At 31.5% G+C, this 27,989-nt stretch overlaps 1 protein-coding gene across 1 annotated transcript in view; it reads right to left on the bottom strand.

Annotated features, from left to right (window-relative positions):
• Positions 1-16,588: 16,588 nt before the first annotated feature.
• Positions 16,589-27,989, bottom strand: part of LOC106685483 (uncharacterized) — a 35,976-nt gene continuing 24,575 nt past the window's right edge. The window contains exons 2-4 of the mRNA XM_067047890.1: positions 24,173-24,496; positions 21,126-21,316; positions 16,589-18,896 (exon numbers count right to left, since the gene is read on the bottom strand). Coding sequence (XP_066903991.1) covers positions 18,473-18,896; positions 21,126-21,316; positions 24,173-24,496 — 939 coding nt within the window. The 3' untranslated portion in view covers positions 16,589-18,472. The remainder of the gene's footprint in view (positions 18,897-21,125; positions 21,317-24,172; positions 24,497-27,989) is intronic.

Below are 27,989 nucleotides of genomic sequence, written 5' to 3'. Positions count from 1 at the left end.
ATATTTTAGCAAATTTACTCTTCTTTAAATGACGTTCTCTTAAGTTTTCTTGTGTTGTTACTACTTTTTAAGATATAGAGATCCGAATGAAAAATTAGTTCTTTTTTTTAATCCAGGGCAAGGCTGTCGGAATTCTTAGAATGCATTAAACTATTCCTAGGAAGTTTTGTCTTCTACTATCACTTCAAAGTCCATGGTTCACAAAATCCCACCCCAGACAAAGAGAGCGATCGACGATCGAATAAAATTGGCCTCGCGATCAACTTGTTGGCCACTACTGAAATAGAGTCTAACGGACTAACGTTTATTTCTTGTTGATATTTAATTTTTAATTAAATAATAGGATGAATTCCTAATATTTTAAATAATAATATTAAATCTTCATTGTAGTATTCTAAAAAAAGCTTAGAGTCTCCTGATCTCAAATAAATATACAGCCATGGTTACACTAATTCAAGAAAAAAAAGATAGTGTTGCATAAATATTTACCAGAGAAAGTAAATCTCACATAAACAGCTCAAAAAAACTAAATCAAATAGAGAAAATATTTCTTTTTCCAAAACCCCTTTGCTTCTTCCAATTTATTATTTTTAAACAAGCTCATTTTTGTTTTTCTGCTGTAATGATGGATGTAACATTTAATCCGGGGGAGGTGTAGCCTTCAGTATTTCACTCATGTCTCGAAATAAACTTTTATACTTTAATCGACTTCTCTGCTCATTTTTTTTGTAATCACAGATACCATCTTTAATAAAATTCAATTTTACTTCTTCTTCCGCTGGAATGAACTCACATGGGAAGGCTACGCACGTGGAATAACCGATTTCAATGGAACTTTTTTTGATGATACAAGGTCAAAAAATATTACTCACGTGTCCGAGGGTTCCTGCTAATGCAGCGTAGAAGCCGAGAAAAAATATTCTACATATTTTTATAAATGTTTTATATTATCGATCTGCATGTATTTAATGGTTAATATCTACCAATCAACTTCTTTTTGTATATAATAGGAACAAAAGAGATTATTTATTTTATTCAATGAGTTTAAGTGGGTCAAAAATTACAAAAACTAAAAGTTGCTCTGTGTAAAATATACCAACATTACTTTGATTAAGAAAAATATAGTCAGATTCAGTTTAATATGTTTTTAAACTGATAAATACGGATTTTCATTTAAAGTAAAATTTTTAGTCTTGATTTTTGAACATTTTTTTTCTCTTGATGCCACGTGTTCAAGAAATAAATTCATACCTTTCCACTAAGTCGTCCAAATCTAACCTAATTCCAACAGTTGAAAAAATTCCCACCCCTTCGACCCATATGAACATCTTTTAAGATTTATACCTCCGGCTCAAATTCGTTTACGAAGGTCCGATTCACATTATTTTGTGAAGTTTAGTGCCACTTTCATGTTTCGTGTAGATTAGTAGTGTATTGTTGAAGTTATTGCAATTTTTAGAATTAAAACCGATGCCCCCATGTACATGGGGAACATTTTTAGTAAAAAATGTCAATGAAAATACTATTTTATACATTTATTCATATACATACGTTACATTCAAAGCTCCTGGTTTGGAATGTTGTGGGTTCGATTCCCACCTATGACAGTTTATATCTCGGTAGTCCCGAGAAATGAATCTTGGCACATCTTCTTCATCTTGGCAACTGGCACACCTTGGTTAACCGGTATCAGTTCTAGTGTTAATGTCAGCACTTAAACGTCGCAAGGTTAAATTTGGTGAATTTCGTATCAAAGGAGGATCAATATTTGTTGTTTAATGTAGAAATGAGTTATTGACGCCGAGAACAAAACGTACCTCCCTAGTTTTGGGGTGGTGCATTTGAGCAGTTCAGCGTACTATCCCGAACTGCTCAAATATCTCTTCCATTTTTTATTTATCTTACAGAACACTGTAACCTATGGTTACAATAGCCAAAGTGGTGGAAAGCGAGTTACCAATACTACAATACCGCTCACCTCTACTACATAAAACACCCGTTCTAGACACCAAGATTAGTTACCTAATCTAACCCAAAGTTAGACCATTGGGTACAGGTTTTAGTGGATACCCAAAGAGATTATCTCCCCCAATAATGGATTCGACAGAACTAACGGGGGTAGGGGTTTACATAGAAGAATTAGGCATAGAACTAAACTATATATTGCTAAATAGGCAAACATTCGACTATCTTCCAGGCAGAAGTATTTGCCATCTTGTCGGCAGCTAAAGCTAAAGGACTGGCATCATCATCTTTTCAGATAGTCTGTCTGCCCTTCAATCCTTGGAGTCACCTATGGTCACCTCTACATTGGCAAGAGTGTGTACAAAAGCCTTAGAATCATTAGTGTGCTTAAAGAAGCTTCAGCTAGTGTGGGTTCCAGGACATAAGGGAATCCCCGGAAGAAACGGGGCTGAGCACCCTCCTATAGGACCAGAACCATTCCTAGGCATTTCAAAAAGGCATCAGAGAAAAGTAGTTCTTGATTAGACATGAAAGAAAGCAGGTAAGGAGTGGAGGGAATGTATAGGGCTGAGACAGACTAAGATTTTAATAACTAAACCCTCAACATTTAAAACTAAGTGGCTGCTAGGCCTAAACAGAAACGAACTCCGATTGTTAACGGACCGATCACAGGTCATTGCAGACTTAAAAGATATCTAAAGATATGTGGAGTAGTTCATGATAAAACCTGCTGCTTATGCGGACAGGCCCCGGAGACTACCTTACATTACATAGCAGACTGTGGTTGGTATGTATCACTAATAAATAGGCTACTATGGTCTGACGAAATCACAGGAAATGAGGCTTCCTTTATAGGTTGGGCGTCCCTTTTAAATTTCATTATTAAATCTAAAAGGTTCGATTTTGAGGAATAAGATACATAAAAGAGCCATTCCATTGGGCTGTCTTGGGGATGGTAAAAAGGACCAATAGGCCCACATGCCGAACTTGTTCCCCATACCATTACCATTACCAGTGCCAGTAAGGTAAGTTCTCATTATAAGGACAGGACAAGCACCAGTCACTAAGTTCAAGCGGAAGGCAATTATACTAATTAAGGATAAACTAATCCCCGGTAATCTTAACAGAGCAGAGGAATAGCTTGTTTCCGCCTGGTAACAGGACATGATCTGCTCCAAAAATACCTCTATCGACTAGGCATCGCAGATTCACGGACATACTCTCCTTGCGTCATCGTGGATGTAGTGACATGGATGGAGACCATATTGTAACGTGTATTGGTCTAAAAAATAGTCATCAAGCTGCACACCAAATCAAGGCAAAAGTAAATTTTTATTGTGCGGCGAGAGGGAAATTGGCGTAATATATATAAAATACTTGAGTGTAATCTTAAGAAGTTAGTGACATGAATCCAGTGGGATGGTGATAATGAAATATAAAAGTTGTGTACATTACAAAACAAAAATTTATGATGATGTATTTAATATGAATATATTGGGCTATGTAACTAACATTATGTTGGATCGTTTTGAAGATGGAGAAATAACTCCGAAACGTTGGTGAAGAAACACGTGATGTGTGTAGTGGGGAAGTTGTAAGGAGGATATTTTTATAATAAAAGGTTACATTGAATACAATTTTTCGGTGATTCTATTTTAACTGAAATATTTTATTGTTGTTTTTTAATTATTGTAATCTTAATATTTAAATTTCCCTAAAATGCCTTTTGAGAGACAAGTGATGTGCGTGAAATCAACAAGTGAACATTGAAGTATTGTGATTTGTTTAAATTTCAAAATTGTATATCTCTGTCATAGAAAAAATGTCCAAGTAGTTACTTTTAGGTTAATGTGAAAATGACTCTGAAAAATTGTTACATGTAAATCAAATCTACCAAACCACATATTGGCAATTTTTTTTCTTGGAACATTTTGTCATCTTATCACCAAAATATAGAATTAATAACTAGTTTTAATGTAGTAATATTTAGCGACTACAATAGTAATTTATTTTATTCTAATTTTATAATTATTTAAATCTATAAAACTAAAAACTGAATCATTCCTATTAAAATGGAACTGATTGCGAATCAGCTTGCATGACAAAACTGATTGAATTTCAATCAGTCTTCTCTTCTCGTTGCAAGTAAATATTTCAAAAGTGAAGTAGGACCGTCGCTCTCTGGGGTACTTGGAATGATCCCTCATCTCCGTATTATGTCTTCTCTCGTGAGATTGTGACATGGTGACATGTCGTACATTGACCATCCTACTCGCTATAATTATTTGTTTGAAAAGTCAGATAAATAAGGCTACCACGGAGGGTTGGAGGGGCGGGTTTTTCAATCATTGAAATCGTTGCAAATGAGTTGCATTGAAAAATACTTTATCCGTATAGGAGACTTCGTGAATAAACAATTTTCAATGGAAAAAAGCATGATGATAAAGAGAGAGTATCTTTAATGAAATATAATGAGAAGACACGGCCTCTAGAAGTCCTTCCAGTCCACAACAGAACAGCTTTGAAAAAGAGCTGGAGAAGGACCTTTCTACAATCACTTTGAAAAATTAATTCGAGCCGCAGTGGTATTATCCTGTATTAGTCTCGTTCTCTTGCTTTCTAGGGTGAGAAATAAAATTGATTAAGAAACTTCATTGGGTTGAGCGAATCTAGTTGAAAGAAGTGAAGCGAATGGTGAAGACTAAAGTTACTCACAGACTCCTTTCTACCCCTCCCGCCCCCCCCCACAACCCAACTGTAGATAGACCAGCAAGAAACAAAAGACTAATCAACTGAATGAGAGTCGGAGTGGCCATTCTTCTCTGCCAGCTCCCTCGGGCGAGTGACGTTCTAATGATATACGCAACATCAAACTCCAGCAACAGTTTAGCGGCTCGTTTACCATCCTAGATTAGAATCAGCTAATGTTCTCAATTCTGCTATCATGAGTACTGCCTGATAATATTGATAAGATGATAAATACTTACATTATTTTAACGATTCCAGTCGGCGCTATTAGGGATTCCTTAGAGATATCAGCCAATATCTACAGCTGCTGGGGACAATAAATAGATCTGTTGATTGTTGAGGACTAATGGCTGTAGGAAGATTACATATGATGTGTACGAGGGCTACTCAACATTCATGAAAGCACCGTACACATTGCCAATACACATGTATACAAGATATTATTAGATGAATAACGATCTTATGTAGCGTCATGGACTGTTGGGTATTTAGATTAACTTAGAAGTAAAGAAAATGAACAGGGACATAACAGCTCTGCTTTAATGAGCCTGAGGTGCACTATGCCATAGACATGGCTTTTCTTTGCTTGAAAAATCAAAAAATAAAATTAATATATGAGGGAGTGTCTCAATGGTAAGCCACCGTGCTTTTAAATCAAAGGACCCGGGTTCGAAGCCGGCTGTGGCAGATAATTATTTTCTGTTTTACTGTATCCGTAAGTCAGCGCTATGGGTTCGAGAGCCCTCCAGGGTTCACCCAGCCTCATAAAATCTAAATCCTTGATTGGGTAAAAATCTGACAGTCGGGCGTAAGACCAAATCACCTTCTTGCACAACCATGGTTCTAGTAAAAGTTCTTCCTTACAAAGTACTCCACCCCTAACCCTTCATAGATTGTATTGCTAGGAACCTTTTTTTTAAAAGGTATATATATTGAAGTGAGACTTCTTTACAGATGGCTTATAAATCAAGAAAAAAAATATTTGGGTGTAAATTCATTTCATAACGCGAGATGAAACGCAGGTGACGCTAGTCAGTTATATCGGATATTTTTTATATAGTAACAGGAGCGTAGTAGCACCCAATAGCTTTACAATCATGGCAGTGCCTGTCTGATTGAGTGAGTTCCTTTCTTCTGCTCTCTTATTACAGTATAAAATATTTTCCTTCTAGAATTGACTTAGGAAATGGCTGTTCTATTCTTCTTCTAATTATAATTTAGAAATTTTCCTAATTCTCAGTTTTCACCGGATGTAGCAACAACCTGGACCTAGGTCAAGGGTGAGGCTAGAAGAAATTAATCCTAAATATTAATGAATTTTCTGACTATTAGCAGTCCCGAGCAATACTAATTATTGCTGAACAAATAATAATAATAATATTTATTATTTTAGATATTTTCTATCTCAAGTATAAAAACGTTTGATCATGAATAATAAATTATTTCATTGCAGTAGGCTAGTCTCGAGACTGCCACAATTTACTTTTTAATAAACACGATTTTATTTTTATGAATGCGGTTTATTAAATGTTATAAAATAGTTTTTAAACATTTTAAATCAGTGCTATTTTATTTTGAGTTTTACAAGTCAACGCTATAAAATATTTAGTCAACCAACAAATAATATAGAAATAAAACATGTAATAAATAATGGTTATACATGGAATAATATTTTACCATGTTTGAAAATTTATTACAGTTTTAATGAATTTGATGCACTTATGAAGAAGAACTAAAAAAATTTGCTATTGTCTGTAATCGTAAGCAGTATAAGATATTCTATGCAGGGGTAAAGGGGCCCCAAATTTCCCCAGGCCCTATGGCTTAAGGAGTCACCGGTTTTCCAGGTTCGATTTATTTCCTATAAACATTTTCGATACGCAAGAATTCCTAGAAATAATGATAATTGTGTAATGAAAAGAAGACGATAAAAATAACATATATTTGGAAGTTAGGTATCGTAAGGTTTACGTTATTTCAGAAATAGAGGTTATTAAAATTATTAAAATATCAGTAATTAAAATATACTAACAATTATTAAGAAAACATACTTTGCATAGTATATGTCTGATTTTTATATGGAAAAGAAGTAGGACTACATGAAATATGCGAAATATTTATAAATATTGACCTCGATCAAACCTACCTTTTTGGTTTATTTATTATGGAAGATATCTTTGATGAATAGAGGCTTAATAATAAAGGGCAGGAAGGATTACTTTATTTACATTAGCAATAATATTGTATGATATTGAATAAAGGATGGATGGATTTTGACTAAAATACAGAAGGATTATTTTTATTAACAGCTCGTACAAAGTCAATCCATCCTCAGAATGTACAATAAATAAGACACGAAAAATGTTGATGGTTAATTATGTCAATATCCACTTTGCAACATCGGCATTTTATATCTTCTTCGTTACCCACAAGATATCTTGATGAATCGCAATCTGAGCATTTCATAGGGCGTATATTGGGAGACTGAGGGTGACTTGATTGACGGCGGCGGAGGATATGGGGCTTAGATTAGAACGAGGAAAATTCATCAGTCGATTATGGCTTGTGGAGCAGAAAGGTTGATTAGTGACTATTTCCCCTCCTTTATCTTCCTCTTCTTATCTCGTCTGTGCCCTCCCCCTCTCCGCGCTATCGGCTCCTCCGCCCATTCCCTCTCTCCTCCTAATTAGTACTATCGAAAATTAGCAGAGGGGAGGGAAATGGGATCTCAGATAGGAAGCCCATAAGGTTTCCTGTTCAATATAAAATGGAGTAACTTATTATTCCTATTCACATAATCGTGGGTTATCTCGTTGTCTATAAGACTAAAAAATTATTCCAGTAAAAATTAAAAATGAATAAATAACCACTGAACAATCAATATGAAATGAACAACAAGTAAAAGGCAAATAGCATTTTGTCCATCAAAGTTAGTTTTGAGTAGTTAGTAGACTACCTACCCAGAAAGCTACATTTAAGGTTTTTTTTCTCTCCATTTCACATAACTATTCAATCCACTGACAGACGAAATATCCAAAATACTATTTATCTCCATGAAACTGGAGTTATCCCTGGAGATGCAGTCCCCACTAATGCCCCCAAAACTACTACAATACAACCTCAACAAATTGAAAATATAATTTTTAAAAAAAATCCCTGTACCATGTAGGCTCAAAGGCACTGTTACTGTACCAAAGGTTGTGCAAGGATATGATTTGGTCATAATTACGGCCGACCGAAAGATTTTTACCTGAATAAAGATTCCAACTTCGTGATGCTGCTGGGTTGAACCTGCAGGGGTCCCGAACCCACAGGGCTGATTCATGGCTGCAATGAAACAAAAAATAACTCTCTGCCATCGCCGGATTCGAACTCGGGTCCTCAGAGTTAGTGAAACTGTACCTTACCACTGAGTTACCTGTTCAATTGAAGGTTATTTTAGGAATTTATCTAAGTCAAAATTTATTAAGAATTCGCAACCTCAAGGGCAAACAAGTAAATTGAGAGGAACATAATATTTTTATTGCGTTATAATAAAGGAGCTGACACGTATCTGTTTCACAATACCAAAATTGTTTGGTACAGCTTTGCCAATATTTTTTTTTTATTGTAGTTAACTCTAGCAGACACTGTAGTAATCCTTTAAATGACTACATAGAATTTAATTTTCCTATTATTTGAAAAAAACAAAATAAACTGAAAGAGAACCTGATCATAGTGATCTATAAAAAATATTTTTAACATAAACACGAGTATTAATAATGTAAGATCTTCAATCTGATATGACCGAGACGATTTTTTATTTAACTCCGTAGAATTTGTTTTTTGCTTTAAGATGTCCTTTATGCGGAAAGGTAAAGGAATGAAAGAAAAATTGAACTTTATTGGCCAGTTCCATTAAATTCTTTGGAGCCAAATTTTATTGTATACTGCGTACAAAGGATGAAACCAACATAATCGCTTCACTCGTTAAAGGAGGAGCGCTTCACACACGCACAGAACGACCAATTGTTGAAAAATCATTTCTTGATACCAGAGTTCTAAAATATAAAGATTTGTTGTAAATTTTATCCTATTACAATACTATTCTTATCGAAGAGTAAAAAAAAAGAAATTAACAATGATTCGAAGCTCCTGCGTAGTTATTAAAAAGTTTATTTATTTCTGGCTTTGAATTTAAGTTTTAATAAACGAGGCAATATTTTGAATAAAATACGCCGAAGTATACTTCTATATAAGTAAGTATATTTCTGTTGTTTATAATTAAATTTTCTATAGTAGTAATCAATTTTAGTATTTATGTAAATTAAAAAAAAATCACAACATTATGACGGTCATTTATTTTTTTTTCACTATTCAAACGATAATTTTATTTCGCTTCTATATCACATTGGCAAACAAATGTCGATTTTGCAATAAATATTCATTCATTGATTCATTCCTTCACTCTGTGTTGAGAAAGCTATTTAGGTAACAGTGCTGGCCGTCGTCTAACTGAAGCAATATGAGAGTGGTTGTTGGGACAAAAATTGAACTTTCAATATCCATTTGAGAATGCAAAACTGCCATGATCTGGACCTTTTGAAATAAGCTCGACATTTTAGACAGGAAAATGGTATCGACATAGTACGACACTAAGGAATTCTTAAAGTACTGTGAATGGAGAAAAAACAATTCTCTATCTACAGTGCTTTAAGCAGACCCCCGATTTTCTGATCCACAAGCACACAATTATTTCATTGAAAAAGGATTATTAATTTTTTCAGCATCTCATCTTCATATTTTTATCATTTTATCCTCCCTTCAGGTCATTTTTTTATGTATATCTTTATTAAAATTTACAACTGTATATTTATGTGCATACGTCCAGTAATTTGATTTTAGTTTATAATAGAGTGGCACAGGCGAGTAGAGAAACTACCTATTGGTAGTACTCTAATGACGTTTTTACATTAGCTGGTCTCGTGACCATCTTCTTTTCAGGCGCCTCGGAGAATTGTCAGGAAAGGAAGAGGAAACAATTTTAGAAACTAGAGATTTGGATGGTTAGAGAGCTCATAACGGAAAGATACTTTAATTAAAAATGTAACAATTGATTGTTTGAAAATTTAATAATGCTTTACTTAAAAAAATATTAAATTACAGAAGCTGAAGTTGGGGGTGCGAAACGTTCAAGAAAAAATAAATGAACTATGCACAATAGGGTTTTAATTTTTGACCTGGAAGCTGGATAAGAGGTTAAAATATTCATAACATCATTATTTCACAATTTTTTTTTTTAGTTAATTTTGGTGAAATTGGAAAGTAAGATTAGAGCTAAAATATTTGTTCTAAAGTGAAGTTTATAATAAAAAAAATAGACATTGACTATATTTTATATTAAATATATAAATTAGTAACAATGTTAAAGATATTTTCTTTTCCGATAGAACAAGGAGCATTATGGGTTTAGAATAGGAAGTATGATTATAAGCCGTTTGAAGAAACGTGATGAAGCATAGGTTATTATAGATCAAACCTCCCTTTACATAAATAAATAGCACGTAAAAGATATTTTTCTAATAAATTCATAGGAGTCGATAAGAAGTTTCCTTTTCATTCATTGTATAAGGAATCTCTGTTAAAATATGAGGTAAGGATAAGAGCAAATATGATCTGAAATTATACTCATATGGTACTCACTAAACTGAAATTTATATTACCGAAACTTTTTCTATACTCACATTTAAAATTCCCACCATGGCACATTCCTAATAACAATATTTGTTACAAATTTTAGCACCACGCAACACACAATAGCATCACAAGATAATATATTTTCCTAGATAAATATACTGGACATTCCCTCATATACACCAATGGTTTCAAAAGTGATATTGATCTTGGAGCCGCAGCAACAATAGATGACTACATAGTGCTTACAGGTCTCTGAAAGCATTTACTGTAGAACTGAAAGCAATTTATCTGAGGTTACGGAAGGCAATTTGCTGAAGGTTATGGAACAAACAAAAATAATATCTTACTTTTCTCAGATTCCATGAGCTCATTATCACTACTGAAAAACGTATATCCAACACAGCCTAACGCAGTACTAATATTCCAAACCATATTCAAATTAAAGTGGACTGACCGCACAGTTTTGCTCATCAGGATTTCAGGACACAAGGACTTCCCGGGCAATTGTAAAGCTGACCAAGCGGCAAAAGCTGCATCATTGATCCCGCCATCTGACTGCTTGGATTGCCCCCCACAACGGCCTCTATCCTCTCATAACAATACAAATATTAAATAAATGGCAGGCGACTTGGACCAACACCACAGAACACAAATTAAGGATATAGTACATCGATGGAAGACATCAACCCTAAGCTGCAGACGAGACGAAGTAATACTGACCAGACTACGAATTGGACACACTCGACTAACCCAAGGATACTTACTGTCAGGAACATCTAGACCAAAATTTAGATAGTCTAACTTACCATTGAGTATTAAACGAATTCTGACAGACTGCAGGCATTTGATAGAAGCCGGATTATCATATCATTTGGCAACTTAATTAAACGATAATAGCCCTCTCATTCCGGAAATATTTGATTATCTTAAGAAAACAAATAGGTACGAATGCATACAAATAGTTTATATATATAATAGTATTTGTTTATAAATTATATGTTTTCATTTTTATCACATGTATTAATTTCACTTACCATTATCGAATAATTTTTTTTTCAGTTCCCTTTATCTTTCATTTTTTTTATTTATATATTTCTCAATGTTAAATATTGCTATTAAATCAGTCTATATATTCTAGTGATAATATTATCAATGTTTCCGAGAGGTTAGTCAGTATGCATATGGAAATATCACACATCTTTTTAAAAATAAAGTATTATTTAATTTCACTTACACCACAAATATATAAACCATTTCTTCTGACCATTCAAATGTAAGATTCGTTAAAGGCATATTATTTCTAAAAACGTTATATAAATCTATGTAATGCAGACTTTTACTATTTACGATGAAATTAAAATGAAAACAGTAAAAGTGCTTATCTAGAGAGAAAAACATCAAAATAAAATTACAAAGCGCTGAGACGTAATAAAAATCAGCCCCTATCAACAGACTGACAGCTGTTCGTAAAACGTTTTATGATTTACTTTTTTATTCCTGTGATTCGATAAAACTACTCCAAGATAAAATATCAATTTAACAGTTATGGGTTCCGGGAAATGTTTGCTTAGTGCATCAATAACGACTTGCTAAAGGAAGATAAGATTATAACGATTAAATGTTTGAAAAAACAAACAGAATATTGAGTCAGTCAAATATCGGATATCAACAAGTGGAATAATTACCTTCCCTGAAATGTTTTTAAGTGATTAACATTTGTGCCAGGGTGAACTGTTAGGGATTCCAATATTTTAAAGTATTAATTTTTCTGTTTATATCAAAATCTTCATTAGCATTATAGAACATAACATGATAGTTTGCATCAGAATGCATAGGCAAACACCACTCTCGCAATGGATTGCCTCATATTATCTTGAAAAAAAATGACCTGGGTAAAGGATCAGCTTAACTGTGATGAGAAGATAATAATTGTAAAAAATAATAAATTAAGTTGTTGAATAAAATATTTTTTGATAATTTCCCTTTAGGTATTTTTGTTAAGAAAATTTTAATTGGTGACTGAAAATGTAATTAGCAAATTATTTCTGTTATAGCAATGTATTTTTTTTTTCATGACAACACCTTAAAATAGGCAGAGATAAATGTTTTTGACAGAATGTTTGCAATGGTTTCTGTTTGCTGATGAACCCGCATGGTAATACACTGTAGTGGGGGGTAATATATTTGGGAAACGGTTGCAGTTTGTCCTGGAGAAGTATTGTTGGCAGTCGTTATCAGCGATCAGGTGGGTTTCCCCTCGCTGATTTAGTGGTTGATTTTACCAGCATTTTGACTTTAGGATTCTGCTTTTGAAACATTTCTTTAACACATGTTTTAGTCGAGTAAGTAGAAAAAACAAAATAATAAATAACTAATGAGCAATTTTTTGTGTTTTAATTCGTTAAAAAGAAAATACTTTGCTATGAATGGACGGCTTTTATAAAAAAATAGAATAGATTTCGAATGCTTTAACATATTTAAAGACTTAATTAAGTCGTTAGTTAAAAATTAAATAATTTTTCGTTTCAATACTAAATTAAATATACTTCATATCATTTATATAGCTAAAAAATTGTATTTATTTTATTATTATTCCTTATGCTCTACTTTAATTCTTACTTTTTCTTTGACAATGCTAAAGCTTATCACCATAAGTAATGGGTAAAAAGTTAAATAAAATTAAAAGCTACTATAAGGTCAGAGATTTAAATATAATTAAGAAAATGAAGTTTTTAAAAATTTACAGCTGAAATTTTAAAGCGGCAGTTTTTACACTTAAAAAGCTCTTTTTTATTACTTAATTTTTATAAAAATTTAACATTAACAGACATACATGATTAAGTCAATAAATTTAGAACTAATTTCGAATCATCCGAACATAATTAGCCATATCACATTATTGGTAAAAATGGAAATGTATCCAAAAGTATTTAGTAAAACTAAATGATATGTGTGTAAATAATTACAATGTTATTTCTTTTGATTCTAAAATTTTACGGTCTTGGGAATTGATACCATATTAACAGAAAGTATAAAATAAATACTATTTGCAGTTTATTTTACCATTACGTAAGAAATTAAAACACAACAGCGCTTGATTATATGTTCATGCCTTCAACGTTTTGCAGATGCCAAAATTCCCATGTCCCTTTTCTTTTCCCTTTGGCAATGCAAATGCAAAATATGACTGAGAAAAGGTAAGTAGAAGAGATAATCGACATAGTGAAGAGGAATTCTCACAACGTCCATAATATCCTGGATATAGACACTAATGATTTTAATATTTGATTTTTAAAGGAACGTAAAAAAAAAAAAAAAGCTTTATAATAAAAGGTCAGAAGATGAGAAAATTTGATAAAAAATGTAGTAGGTAAAGATGAATAAATAAAAACAAATAAATAAAATAAAATGTAAAATTTAAATAAATTAATATTGAAATAATTGTAATATATAATAATATATATGTCAAAAAAATATATTCCTCTTGGAAAATTTCATACAAGCGGTGTCAAAATACATGTGCTTTGTAAAGCATTCAAGGAAAGGAAAAGATTTAAGCATAGATGGGTGTTTTGTAGGAAAGGCCGTGATAGAAATGGTTTTGGATATTTATAGCACCTTCCGTTTCGGTGGAACTTGACCCCATCTGTAGTGAAAGGGTTGAGGCTGTAGTAGATTAGCTTGAAATATTTTCCTCCGGGCGTGCACGATAATTCCTTAAAGCATCGTGGGCAGCACTTGCCCTAAGGGATTAAGGGAAAAATCCAGTGCCCTCTGAAGGGTGTAGTGGAGTTAGATTGTTAGGGAAGTCATTTAAGTACTTAAGAGACTAAACTATATGATGAGTTTGTGTAAATAATTTTTGTAGGAAGATGTTCCGGTTGGCGGTCAAAAAATGTAGCTCAAACTAGTACAAAAAATATCTATTATATGCCATCTTTCGCCCAAGTTTGCGCGGTTGCAGGGTTAAAAAACCTCTTTGTATCTGATATGGTCTAGTGGGTCGCTGAAAACACTGATTAAATATTGAACAACACGTTCTAGTATATAGAGTGTCCTTAATCGCGTTTGAAGGATAGGAGAAAATTCTTTTGAGGATCATAAATAGAACCTATTCTATTACCGGTTTATAACCCGAAAATCTACAAGAACAAATTAATCTAAATTCTTTAAAAACCAATATTCATATTGAAATTTATCACAGTTATCTATTGAAAAATATATATATGCATGTCTGGTTAATGCAATCTTTTTGAAAACAAAATTTAAAATAAAATTCAGATCAAAATTTATTTGTATTCATTTTACGGGGGAGGGCAATGATTTTAGCTCAGACAAATTTTCACAAATTTTATTCATTGATTTCAGTGAACAACAAACATCGACAATCTATAAATCATTGAATAAACCAATATGAAGAGAAAAATGGTAGTTATTTCACCCTAATTTGGTGAAAACTTAGTATATTACTAGTCTAAATTGACGAGTCTGCCAAGCATAGTAGGAAGAATTAAAAGAAAGGTGGATGACGCAAAAAGTTAAAAAAAAAAATTTCATTCGTAGCTCCATGTCTTTAAAACTCCATACAGCACTTAACATCTAATAGAACATCATTTAAAAAAGAGTAAATTTTCTAAAATATGAGCCCTAGAAGGGCTATTTACGTTCAATTGTTTCCCAGATATGCGCTTATAGGGAAGCAGTGGTAGCAGCATGGCAACGTCTACCAACCCTGAGGTTGTCAGATCGAGTCCAGGTCCCAGTTGGGCTTTTTCCAAGTATAAAATAATACAAAACTCACTCACAACCTCCCCTCGGGCATTTGTGAGGCCCGTTACCATCCGTTAGCCAATGGGTGGCACTCACAAAAAAAAAAAAAAAAGGCGCGGGAGTGACGAACCCACTCCAAGAATAAACCACGTCAAAAAAGGTATTTCATGACATTGCGCGAGAACTTAGACCTCCATGGTCTGTCGCCCATATAATAATAATATACTTTTATAAAAAGTAACATTTCTGAAAAAAAAAAAATCAGTAGTTAGTGAATGTAATTTGGGAAACATTAGACGAACAGACGCCAATGAACACTCAAATAAAAGCTATTTAAATGAGCTATAAAGTAATCTATGATGTTGATAATTGTAATAATGGTAGTTTCTATGATATTTATTAAAATAAATTAGGATAATCTTGGTTTCTATTTGTTTAGACAAAATTCTTTAATTATGAAAAAATGTATCTCCGGCTCCAATAGATATACACATCTCTGCACTAAATTAAAGACAGTCGATAGTGCATTCAAAGTAATCTGAAGTGATTAAGTTATATTTGTGCATTATACACACACACACAAATATATATAAAGTGTTGTGCTTTATATATATATATAAAGCCAAATTGCGAAAAAAGATCATGCTTACTGGATTCATGTATACCTTTCCCATCCGACTGAGGGAAAAAAGAAGTTGAAACATAAAATAACGATGCGCTCTATAGAAATGTTTGTTTATCTCGGACGGTGGATAAGTGACTGTGGTGTATAAAAATAAAATGAAAATTAAATTTCCCTTTGACCAAACGGTTATTTGATTCATATTTTTATGATTTTTTTTTTATTGGATATTTTACTTCTTTTTATTTGCTATTATCATTTTCATTCTATTTTTTTTCTGTCTATTAACTTCAACCATCTTTAATTACATCTGAAAAATGATAACTCTTATTACTTACTCGTTCTAATAGTCTAACAATCTGATTTCGGACGCAAAACCTTAATTAATATACATAAAAAAATTAAGAATCCAATGTTTTAAACCTTTTATTAATTAAATTCTGTTTAATTATTTTTTTATCTGGAATAAAATGTTTGGATAACAAATGGTAAAGAAAATCAAATATCGTTTGCATGTAATGTTAATTTATTTGTATGTATACATTTGTATAAAAAAGTAAACTAGTCAAATTCTATAGAAACAAATCTTCTATGAAATAATATATGCCTCCGTATAGAAATTATTGTTCTGTATGCATAAATTATTTGTACAATTAAATATTACTATTATACGAATTCGTGTACTAGTAATATATATTCTTTATGTAGATATAGATACTTATTATTTAATAAGAATCTATTAAACTTTAATTGAACTCCTATTTTTCAAAATAGGGCAATAATTTCAGCCTATATATATTTTAAATAGAACAATAATTTTCATACGGTAGAAACATTTTTATCATATCACAATATTTTGACACTACATACAATACATGATATATATAAAAATATACTTTAAAAAATATAAATCTAATAATATCTACAATTGTGAATAGTATAATTTAATAGCTGATACTCTTGCATGATACTTTTTCTCACAATTAAAATAAAATAATCAATGTTTCGTTTAGATTATATATTACATTTATTTAAAAATTAAGCATCTAACTTAATGTTCTGATTATAGAGGAATAAATACTAATTTTAATACTAAGGTTGTTTCAATGAATAGGAAATTTGAGGGTATTTTCTCAGGTGTTATTTACATAATGTATGAAATTACTCTATGCTTAGAATATTTATTTTACTATCATATAACAACGTAGTTATATAGGCATGTAGCTCAAGAAGACTAAAATTGAGGATGTAAAATGCCGCTATAAGCATTGGTTTAGCCTTCGAATTAAAATTAATAAATAAGAAAGCATATCAAACTAAAATTATTTGTACAGATAAAACGTGGATATGTTTAAATTTGACATAAAAATATTAATATGTACTGTAATTTTGAACGTCTTCTAAAAGAGAATAAAGCATAGCTTTGATAGATGGAAGTTTCTTTGTTTTTGTTTGTATTGAATGTTCTCTGTAGACTGGGACTACTTTTCTGACAAGTGGGGTAGCTTAGTGTCAGTCTGCAGGGTGGCCCAAGTTAATAAAATAACTCGAGTAGGTACTATATTTGGAATACTTCCAGTACGAAATAAAACAAAAACTTTTGTTATACAACCAATTAATAACATTTTAACTTTCGTTCCTCGGAATTCGTTTTTCTGTCTAATGTTAGTAGATGGTATTATATCCTGCCGGATTTATGTATCATAAAGACAAATAAAACAAAGACTACTTGAAAAACGACACATCTCCCTAGATGATTAGGAGAACAAATTTTATATCAAAATCTTTCGATAATCTTTACAAGAGCCTATCATTGTAAAAGAAGCAATAGCTTCTTTATTTTATGTAGAATTTAGTACGGTTTTAAAATTAAAAATAATATATACCATAAAACGGAGTTGTTTCAAAACCCGTGCTAAGCGATTTATCTTTGTATTCTATTGCACTGTGATTTGACATCCTAAGAACTAATTTTTAAAATAAAATCAGAACTAAGACTCAAGATAACAATTTATCACTTGCACGAACTATTAGTTTTTTAATTGGTAATATCCGGTTTTAAACTTCTCCTTGTGATTAATTAATAATATTATAATAAATATGTTTTTATTAAAATATGTTGTTATCCAAGGCCATTCGCAAGAAAATTGTGCAATGCCTTTAATCTAAAACAATATCAATGCAACAATAAATAATGTTTCATTTTAATAATATTGACCTATAAATTATGTTAAATTATTTTTACAATTCTCCTGTTCGCCTGAGATAACATTTTATTAGAAGCTCAAAAAAATAAAATGTCTTTTGTCCATTTTCTTACAAGAAACAAGAATTATTTTACCGTGGAATCGTCAATTATGCTGCTTCTTGTCAGTTGTTTATGGCGTTTTTAAGTTTTTTATTCATTTCAAAATGAATTTAGTACTTTGTATATCAGTTTTTGCTTAGACCTGAATAAATTCAGGCTGAAATAGACGGCATACATTTTGATCTAGAAATCCTCAAATGTTTTCTTTATTTATATAGTATATTTAAGGGAAGTGAACCCTCCTGAAATAAATCCAGAAGTAGACATTCGCTTATGTTATCATTATAGCCACAGGTGTTTCCCAAAATAAAACCGTTAACTGATCCCTGGAAATCGTACAGGAAAAATGAGTTTTCAGTTACTTTGATAGCGGTATGTATCATTTATTGCCTGAAGAGCTGCCCATCTGCATCGACGAAATACTTGGAAAGAGGAGAAGGTGTGGTGACGTAGAATTCCTGAGTGTTGATCGAAGAGGGTGTGCTACCCACCGCATTGGCCACGAACGTCTCGACGTACCTCGGTGTTCCGCTGGAAATGTACTTGGCCGTCGCTGTAGCCGTGAATGCCTTGGCCTCGTTGGAGTACCTTGGAGTGGTAGACACGGTGTTGGCATCCACATCTCCATAATCTTCCTCGTGGATCGGAGTGTACTCTCTCTGTGGTTTAGGGTATAGGTCGTCGTAGTCGAGATAGACCGTTTTGTAAGCAGGCCTGATGGTTTGAGCGGGCTTGTAGATGGGTTTGTACAAGGCCTGTTTGTACACAGGCCTGACAGCAGGTTCAACGAAGTTTTCTTCATCGTATCTGAAAATAAAATAAACATTAATTATATAGAATAAATTTATTGGAAGATGTTAGGAATATGTTGTATGACTGTACAGCTGAATCATATTGAACAGTTTGAAAATCAAGGAAGCGATAGACAGAAAAACAGATTTTTTTTTTTATTGTTAGGAGGAAATGGTGGTGGAACTTACGGGTGGAAAGGTGTGATAGGTGGGCTTTACGCATGTTATATTAGGAAGGATATGATCCGATATCAGAGTACTACTGGTATAAAATAACGACGCAAGATAATACACGGAGGGCTTGACCATTCTGAAAATACTGGAGGAGACACCCAGACAAATGCTGACCAGGAGTGCTGAACCTACATGACATATGCATTTGGATAAGGTAGAGAAGACTCATCAGACCCAAAGCGCTAGGCAGCGCCACAGCTCAAATTTAATTAAGTTTCCCTAAATTAAATAGACCCTCCCCCCAATAAATGTAAAATAATATTTTTTTAAAATTGTTGATTAGTGCCAACAGTGGTATGCCGCATCCAGTATGCCAGAAACCATTAGGCAGAGGGGGAGACATAAATAACGAATTGCGCAAAAGAAAAACAAAAAAATTCTATACGAAATGCAAAACTTAATACCATTAACAACAAAATGAAAAGTGTGCTAGATATCACTACAATTGAATCTGTTATTAATTTTGTCGTGTTAGTCAATAAAATATTTTTTTATAATTTTAATGGTATGCTTATTAAAATGCATTTGATACATTACTACCAGGGTTTTTTTAGGAGGCTAATGAAAATATTAATGCAAATACAAAAATCAATAAATTACAATATTGGACATCAATTCCTAACTGTACACCCTGGCATTAATCTTAATCATTTAAAAACATTTCGTGGAAGGTAGTTACATCAATTGTTGATATCCGACTGACTCAATTTTTTGTTTATTTTTTCATAAATTTTATCGTTAAATTCTTATCTTCCTTTACAGCAGTAGTTCATTATAGATTCTCTAAGCAAGCATTGCCCCAGACACATAACTGTTAAATTGATATTTTATCTAGGAGTAGTTTTATCGAATCATAGGAATAGAAAAGTAAATCATAAAACATTTTACGAACAGCTGTCAGTCTGTTGATAGGGGCTGATTTTTATAAGGTCTCAGAGCTTTATAATTTTATTTTGATATTTTACTCTCTAGATAAACAATTTTACTGTTTTTATTTTAATAACCTCGTAAATAGTTGGCTATAAGTCTGCATTGTATATATTTATAATAACTTTTTTAGAATAACATGTCTTTAGCGAATCTTACTTTTAGATGTCGATCAATACCAAACATTTACCTTTACACAATAGTCAGAAGGAATGGATTATATAATTTTTTATTTAAATAAAATTAAATGATACTTTTTTTTTATATAATATAAGGCAATCCAAATCTAAGGTGAAGCTTACCTGTTCATTCTGACAGATCTATCGGGATCATTCCTAATATCATAATATCTATACTAGAATATATAAGTTAATTTTGAAGCAATAGTTAGTATTAAGAAATATATATATTTAAATAAAATAAAATTGAGAGAAAAAAGAAATACATATTTATTAATAACGGTAAGTGGCATTAATTAATATGAAAAAGATGTAAACAAATCAAATTAGTTATCTATAATCTATATTTATACAGAATTATTTTCTTACGATAATCAAGTGTTTCCAGAATATGAGGGTTACTAACGTTTAGTAAAGATGCCAAATGGTATAGTAATCCGCTGTCTACCAAATGCCTGGAGTCTGTCACTATGTGTTTAATAGTCAAAGTCGTAAGACTGTCTAAATTTTGGTCTAGAAGTTCCTGACAGTAAATATCCTTAGGTTAGTTAAGCGTGTCCAATTCGTAAAAGGTCAGTATTACGTGGTGTCGTCTGCAGCTTAGGGTTGATCTCTTCCATGGATGTACTATATCCTTTATTTAATTTTTAAGTTGTTTTCTGTGGTGTTGGTCCAAGTCGCCTGCCATTTATTTAATATTTTATTGTCATGAGAGGATAGAGGCCATTGTGGGGTGCAATCCAAGCAGTCAGATGGCGGGATCAATGATGCAGCTTTTGCCGCTTGGTCAGCTTTACAATTGCCCAGGATGTCTTTGAGTCCTGTGCGCTCGCTTCGGTGGTATGGTGTAGTATACTAAAATAATTCTTTAAGCCTTTACTTTAAAAAAAAAAAGTTTTCAATACCTGACATCTGCTCTGTACCCTTGGTGGTCGGCGGTGTAACTGACGATCTGGGTTCTTCCATCTGGTAACTTTACCCTGTACTCTCCTTTTGTCTGAGCACCACTTCCGGCCTGGCTGTGAGAGAAATCATCGCCTGAGCTTCTATCTCTTACTGCATAAGAGAAGGCGTACTTCTTCTTTTGTTTCTGCTCCTGGAATTAATAATAAATTATATAAGTGCCATGAAGATAACATTTATTTTAAAGGTAAATTGATAATTTTTAAATTGCTACTGTAGATTGGTAGTTATATTCAAGAATATAATAGTCAGATTTTCTTTAATTTATGGTGAATATGATATTTTCAATGCTTTAATATATATACATTGGACTTTCCCATTAGGATTAATTTTTTTATGAAAAACAAAAGAGAGAGAGAAATGCTTTATTTAGTAACAATCAATTCTGCCCAAATGCAGTGGGTTGGTACAAGTACACAACGTACTAATCATAGGAAAAAATATAAATTCTAACATTTGTAATTATCAAAATTATAATAAAATATAAATACTAACATAATTGATTTAATTACAAAGTTATATATTTTTTTTTATTTATTTCTATTCCACTGCTATGCGTCCAATATTCCTCTTTTTCAAGGGCTCAACAAAAATACTCAAGGTATTTAACAAATTTTGTTTAAAACTTTCGGTAAGCACAAATTAAAAAAAAAATAATAGTCCTAGTACTAAAGTTTAAAAAATAAGTAAGATACAAACTGATAAGTTAGAAAATATTTATAAAGTTAAAATGGATAAAAACATTTTAAAAAATTAACAGATTAAAAATAAAAACTGATATTTTTTGTAATTTAGTTTAAAAGTTGAAAAAAAGAGAATCAATTGTAACAGAATTATTTTTAAACAGTAAAAAATTGTAAATGTATTGTAAAATAATAATTAATGAATAATGCATTCATAAATATTAACTAATGATACCAATAAACCTGCAAATAACACAAAAAATGACCTGCTTTCGAATGGAGATTGGCCACGATTTTCTTTTAAGCATTCATGCAAAATGCGGTGTCTTTGATAGCCCACTCTACAAGCTCTTAAGCTGGAAGAAATTACGGTTTTACATCTGGAAACTTGTCCAATGCTACAAGATATGGTAAGTAAGCGTAATAAATAAATGAAAAATTTTTCACTTAAGATGAAATTAATACATTTATATCTGCAATAGACAAAATATTGCATCTGAAAAATAAAATTAGGCTCTATTTGTCGTACCTTAATCCCAAAAATCATTTAATAAATGAAATTGTTGTAAATTAATAATTGATTTATATGAATTTATTAAATAATTCTATGAAATAAAATTTTGTTTAATATTTGACAATGAATGTTAGTGACAAGAGATGCCCACCTGGACCTAAACTCGCAAAAGACAGAAGTGGGGCTATGAGAAATTTTCGATTAACTGTTCAGCAGAAACTAACTTTGAAGAAGCTCTTGCAGAAGACAGTTGGAGAAATGCAGACCTAACTTTAGTCCTGAGCAGTTTAGGCAGCTGTTTATTGGGCACGGGCTTTGTTGGACTTTGTTGCAATTGTTGGTTTGGTCATTTCGTGTCTGTATATCCTTTGCGGAAGCTAGATAAACCATTCTCCTATCAATATCATGATAAAATAGAAGATAAATTCATACCATCTGTAAGCAATCTGTCGTTGAACAAATAAAAAACTGGTTAACAGTGATGTTTAAAGATGGAATTAGTAACCTACATGTGAGAAAGTAATAAAATTAAATTTATTAATAAATAATTTATTAGAATTGAATAAAATACAATAACACTAGATAAATACACAACCGTTGCGAAATATTTTTAAAAATAAATATAAATATATCCACCCATTAAATTTGAAGGTAAGTCATATAAGTAATAACTTAAAGAAAATGTTTGAGTCTTATAATAATTCAATTAATAACAAAATAATTGTATGTCTTTGCCATAATACGACATTAAATTTCTTTTTATTTTATAATTTCTTTAATCACATTTAGCACATGTGTAAGTAAAATGTACTTGTACTCCCCTGACGCAACTTTTGCTCAACGTGATTTGACTTTTTTCAAACTTTAACAAATCAAATGAAGAAATGGGCTTACTTTATATACCTTCCACAAACACGTTCACTTATGTAAATTTCGGGTTTTTAACCCAAGCTCCATTGGAGATATTTAACCGGAAGTTTCAAAAACATTGAAAAATTTCAAACTTCATCAAGCCATAAACAAAAAAAAAGATACATTTAGTAGGAATGATATTTATTCTGACAAAAAGGTGCATTGTTTATAGCAGTGAATTCCAAGGTGGGTTCTCATAAGTGTCAGAAGTACCGTATAGCAAATGATATTTTCTAATAATATTACTAAAAATTTCAAATAAAAATAGAAAATTTACAACGAATTCAAGCATTTACTACTTCTAGCAACTTTCTGTGTGTCTAGAAACATGAAGGAATCAATATACTACATATAGAAAAAAAAATGGACCACTTTTATGGATTGACTCAAATCATGAAAAATAAGGGGATGGATATTGTTTTTTTGTTTATTTTTTTAATTGACAGAAAAATTGTTTAAATATTTTAAAAAGTAATATAGTATTAAGAAAACCATCTCGAAACATTATTTGTATGTCCTTCCTTTCCTAGTGAACGAAAGCAAACAATCATGGGGTTAATCTAACCAATTTTTGGAATGTTTAAATAATAAGAGTATACAAAAATTATATAACGTTTAAGGTAAAATATTTATGAATAAAGAAAATGGTTTTTCGCTTCTATAAAAAAAGCGATTTAAAAAAATCACATTTACATTATTCGATACTTGTAACGATTATCAATTACATCCATTCGTTAGTAAAATTTACCTTGTCTAATGGATCCATCGGGAAGCAGTAGAACCTAAATTTTCGAGTATTCTATTCATGAGAATGTCATTGAGGACATTTTGCAATTCCTTAAATCTAAAAATAATAATAATAATGATTATAGTAACTTACCAGACTGAGTAGAGGAGCGAACTGCCTTCCCCTGGCCACATTGAGGGGATGCTTGACGTTGGCCGGTTTGAGCCTAGGGGGCGGCTGTACAGTGGCGGCCTCTGGCACCTTGGGGAACTGGATGGGGGCTGTATCCTCGCCCCTACTGGAAGGCGGTCTCCTGAAGAGAGCATAGGGGTGTTCTGGGAGGTCTTCGATGGCCCTCAGCTGCACGATGGCAGCTCGAGGGTCCGAGTAAGGGTGAGGGTTGTAGTTCCTTGGCGGCAGGAACCTCTCCGGCACCCCCACTTCCAGAGCACCAACGGCGCTAACTACCCAAGCCAACTGTTACAAATATGAGATGTAATTATTGAATCTTGAATCTAAGCTACGAAAATATAAACTTGCAAAATAACTGCTATTTCAGGGGAATCAATCCCTTTATTCTTAAAAAATCCAATGTTTATCTGTGAGAGGAAAGGAAATACTTTTTGTATACCATCACAGAAATAACTTAACATTTTATTATTATTAATTTGAATTGATAATTCATAAAATTGCATTATGATTAATAATTAAGTCATAATTATGATTATGAATAATAAATTAAAAATAATATTAGCAGTAAGATTAACTTTTTTGGCAAATTATTAAAATCCATTTTATCTCAGTAATACATTTAACCATGCTTCCCAAGCTATTAAAAAAAAATGTATTTTTATAAAACATTGAAGATAGTATTTAATAATTAATAACATTGTCAATGCTCATTTGTTATTGATGAGAAAGTAGTGTTTAAGCTTTCGGAGGGTTTAAAGAACCTTCTGATAGAACTGCTGAACAGATCACCTCATTGTTAAGAACGGCAGTGGAAGGTATGGGAACGAACCCGAGGTAATTATTTAATAATTAGCCAAATGAATATATTTAACTGAAAGGTGAGTACTATTATATTGTCAGGAGTCTAAAGAAGAAACTTTTTGTTTTTATAAATATAAGGCAATCCACAGCGGAGGTAATGTTGCATAGAAAAGGTGACCAACCTATTATAACCCTTGTGGGGGTCAAGTTCTTAATTTTGTGGGACCACCATTTGATGAAAAAAGTCAACGTCCCAGGCTGGATTCGAACCGGCACCGCCTGCAGATTTCAGACTGATAGCCTGACTCCAGTCATCTGAGCTACGGACGGTACATTGAAGGAACTTTAAAAGTTCTTGAACAGTATTATAATAATTTAATTCAAGATGATATTAGGTATTGAGAACCACTGTGGAATATCTCTCACTTTTGTAAAAATTGAGTTTGAAGTATCAAATCCTTGTATATCATGCCAACTGTTGGCTGTATTAAGAATTTTATTAATTTCGAAGACTATTCAGAAGATGAAAGTAGGCTGACATACAGGACTAATGTATTTGATCATAAGTTGACAATGAAATATTTTATCAAGTTGCTAAACCATCACTATTAAATGCTTTATAATGCTATATATATTCTAATTACAATGAAAAAAATAATTTTGAACACTGGTTAAAAGAGGTTGACAAAATTTATATCAATTTTTTTTCAAAACCACAGCTGGAAAGGTTGGTCCACTTAGGTTCTGTACGCCTCAGAGTAACCATTATAAACAAATTAAATGAAGTTGTAAGAACCAAATTACTCTTAAGGTATAAAATATCCACACTCTAAAACACTGCTATGTCGTTAAAAGATAACAAAGTCATTTATAAATAAACTTACAAAATTCGTTTTATAAGATAGCTGACCAATAATTTGAGTGAAAAATATGACAGCGTTTTTTTTTCTCAAAAAAAAAATAAATTCAGCTCTGGAAAACCAGTACTGGTGTACACACTTCCTCACAGAAACCATAAGATGCTTCTAGTTCTTCATTACTATTCCGGGCTCTCAAGCTTTGTTTAAGATTCACCCGAGAGTACGAGAATAAAAAAGAGATTTACACAAGGAGCACACAAGGAAACTGTTAGGTTAATTATGTAAATAATGTATCCAGCGCTGCATGCCAACAGCCAACTTAGTTTAGGGACTTTGTTTGAACTGGCTCCAGTAGCTTATTTAAGAAATATATAAAATTTGAGGGAGGAAATTAACCCGAACAATCTAATTATTTCGAAAGTTGCAAAGCTGAATTTTTGCTCTTTATACTATATTACAAAAGAAAATTAAAGTACATTTATCTATAAGTTTGTATTTTAAATAATATAAATAAATAAAATATATACATTACAAATATATAAAATAAGCAATAACCAATAAAATAACCATATTTTAAGTTTGATTTAAGTGTGTCGCGAAAACTTAGTAGATAGCAACCTCTTTTTATTACTTTAGTTTATATTGAATAAAAGGTTATAAATTACAACACAAAACTTGGATTGGACAAAAATAAAAAATTGAAGGATATACACAAGTTTAGAATTTTGTATACTCAACGTCATTACTATTTTCAGACTCTTCATAAACTAGAATCTTTTTTTTTTTTTTTTTTTACTTTATTAAGTTTATTCACAACTGTAAAAGTATTTTTTTTTATCTTAAACCCATAATACATCATCAATTATATGTATTTTACATAGCCCTTATATTAAAAATAGTTCTTTCTGTAAAATACGAAAAAGCAGTTTCTGAAAAGGCTAATCCATTATTGTGAGAGGGAAGTTGATTTTACGAAATCAAAATGTTTATTAATTTAACGATAAAAATTTGTAAATTTCAGTTACTATCCGCTTTTTCACAGCCACAGTTTTCTTCGATACTAATTTGTGCGGCACTTGTCAATTACACACACATTAAACGTTTTAATTTTAATTTTTATCATAAATAAATATTTTACTATTTTCGCTGAATATACTTGCATACTCTCGCAGTCACAGGAATACATAATTTAACATCACATAAATTTTCTTTAAAAAGTGTAGGTTTAATATCAAGTTATTCCGTGATAGCCCTTTTTAAAAATGGGCAATCTATTGTATATTAGGAAGCTAATAAATCAATTAGGGAGTAATTTATGATTTTACGAAAAATAAAAAAAAACCGGTATTTGAATGTTTTTTAGTCTAGTGGTTATAATGTAAACAAATGCATTTTTTTTAAGAACGTTTGGCCTAGTTTTCTATCTTGTAGTTTAGATTTAAATAAATGAAAGCTTTTAGTTATCATATCCTATTCAATTAAAAAAGTGATCATATATATATATGATTTTTTGTTTAGAATCGTACATTCATATGGCTTTTCTCTTTTTGTAATTTTTGTGGTCTATCATCACATCATTAAATATCTATTATTTTTTTAATATTGCACAAATTTATTCCAATTTTCAGAAAAGCGATTATTCAAAAATAATCCAAATAATAATTAAATTGATGGAATTTGTATAATATAGAATAAAAATGTATTTAATACCATGGAAAGTACAAATGAAAGTTTTTCAAGGTTATGAACAATGTTTTATACGAATAGGGAAAAAATCTATAAACAATAAACAATAATTGTTGGTAAAATTTATTGTCTATATTTGATGTAACTTTCAACGTTAAAAATGTCAACCCCGAGTTTTATCGAGAAAATTAGTGTTTTAATCAAAAATCTCCTGAATCCAAATCATGAAATCTCTCAAAAGTTGTTTGTACCTGTGTTTTCCAAAATTAAAAATAATATTTGCAGTAAGATTAACTTTTTTGGCAAATTATTAAAATCCATTTTATCTCAGTAATACATTTAACCATGCTTCCCAAGCTATTAAAAAAAAATGTATTTTTATAAAACATTGAAGATAGTATTTAATAATTAATAACATTGTCAATGCTCAT

This window comes from Halyomorpha halys, unplaced genomic scaffold (genome assembly GCF_000696795.3).
Source record: "Halyomorpha halys isolate HHAL.00 unplaced genomic scaffold, Hhal_1.1 Scaffold33.1, whole genome shotgun sequence".
NCBI classification, from domain to species: Eukaryota; Metazoa; Arthropoda; class Insecta; order Hemiptera; family Pentatomidae; genus Halyomorpha; species Halyomorpha halys.
This window is presented reverse-complemented; position numbering and strand designations above follow the sequence as displayed.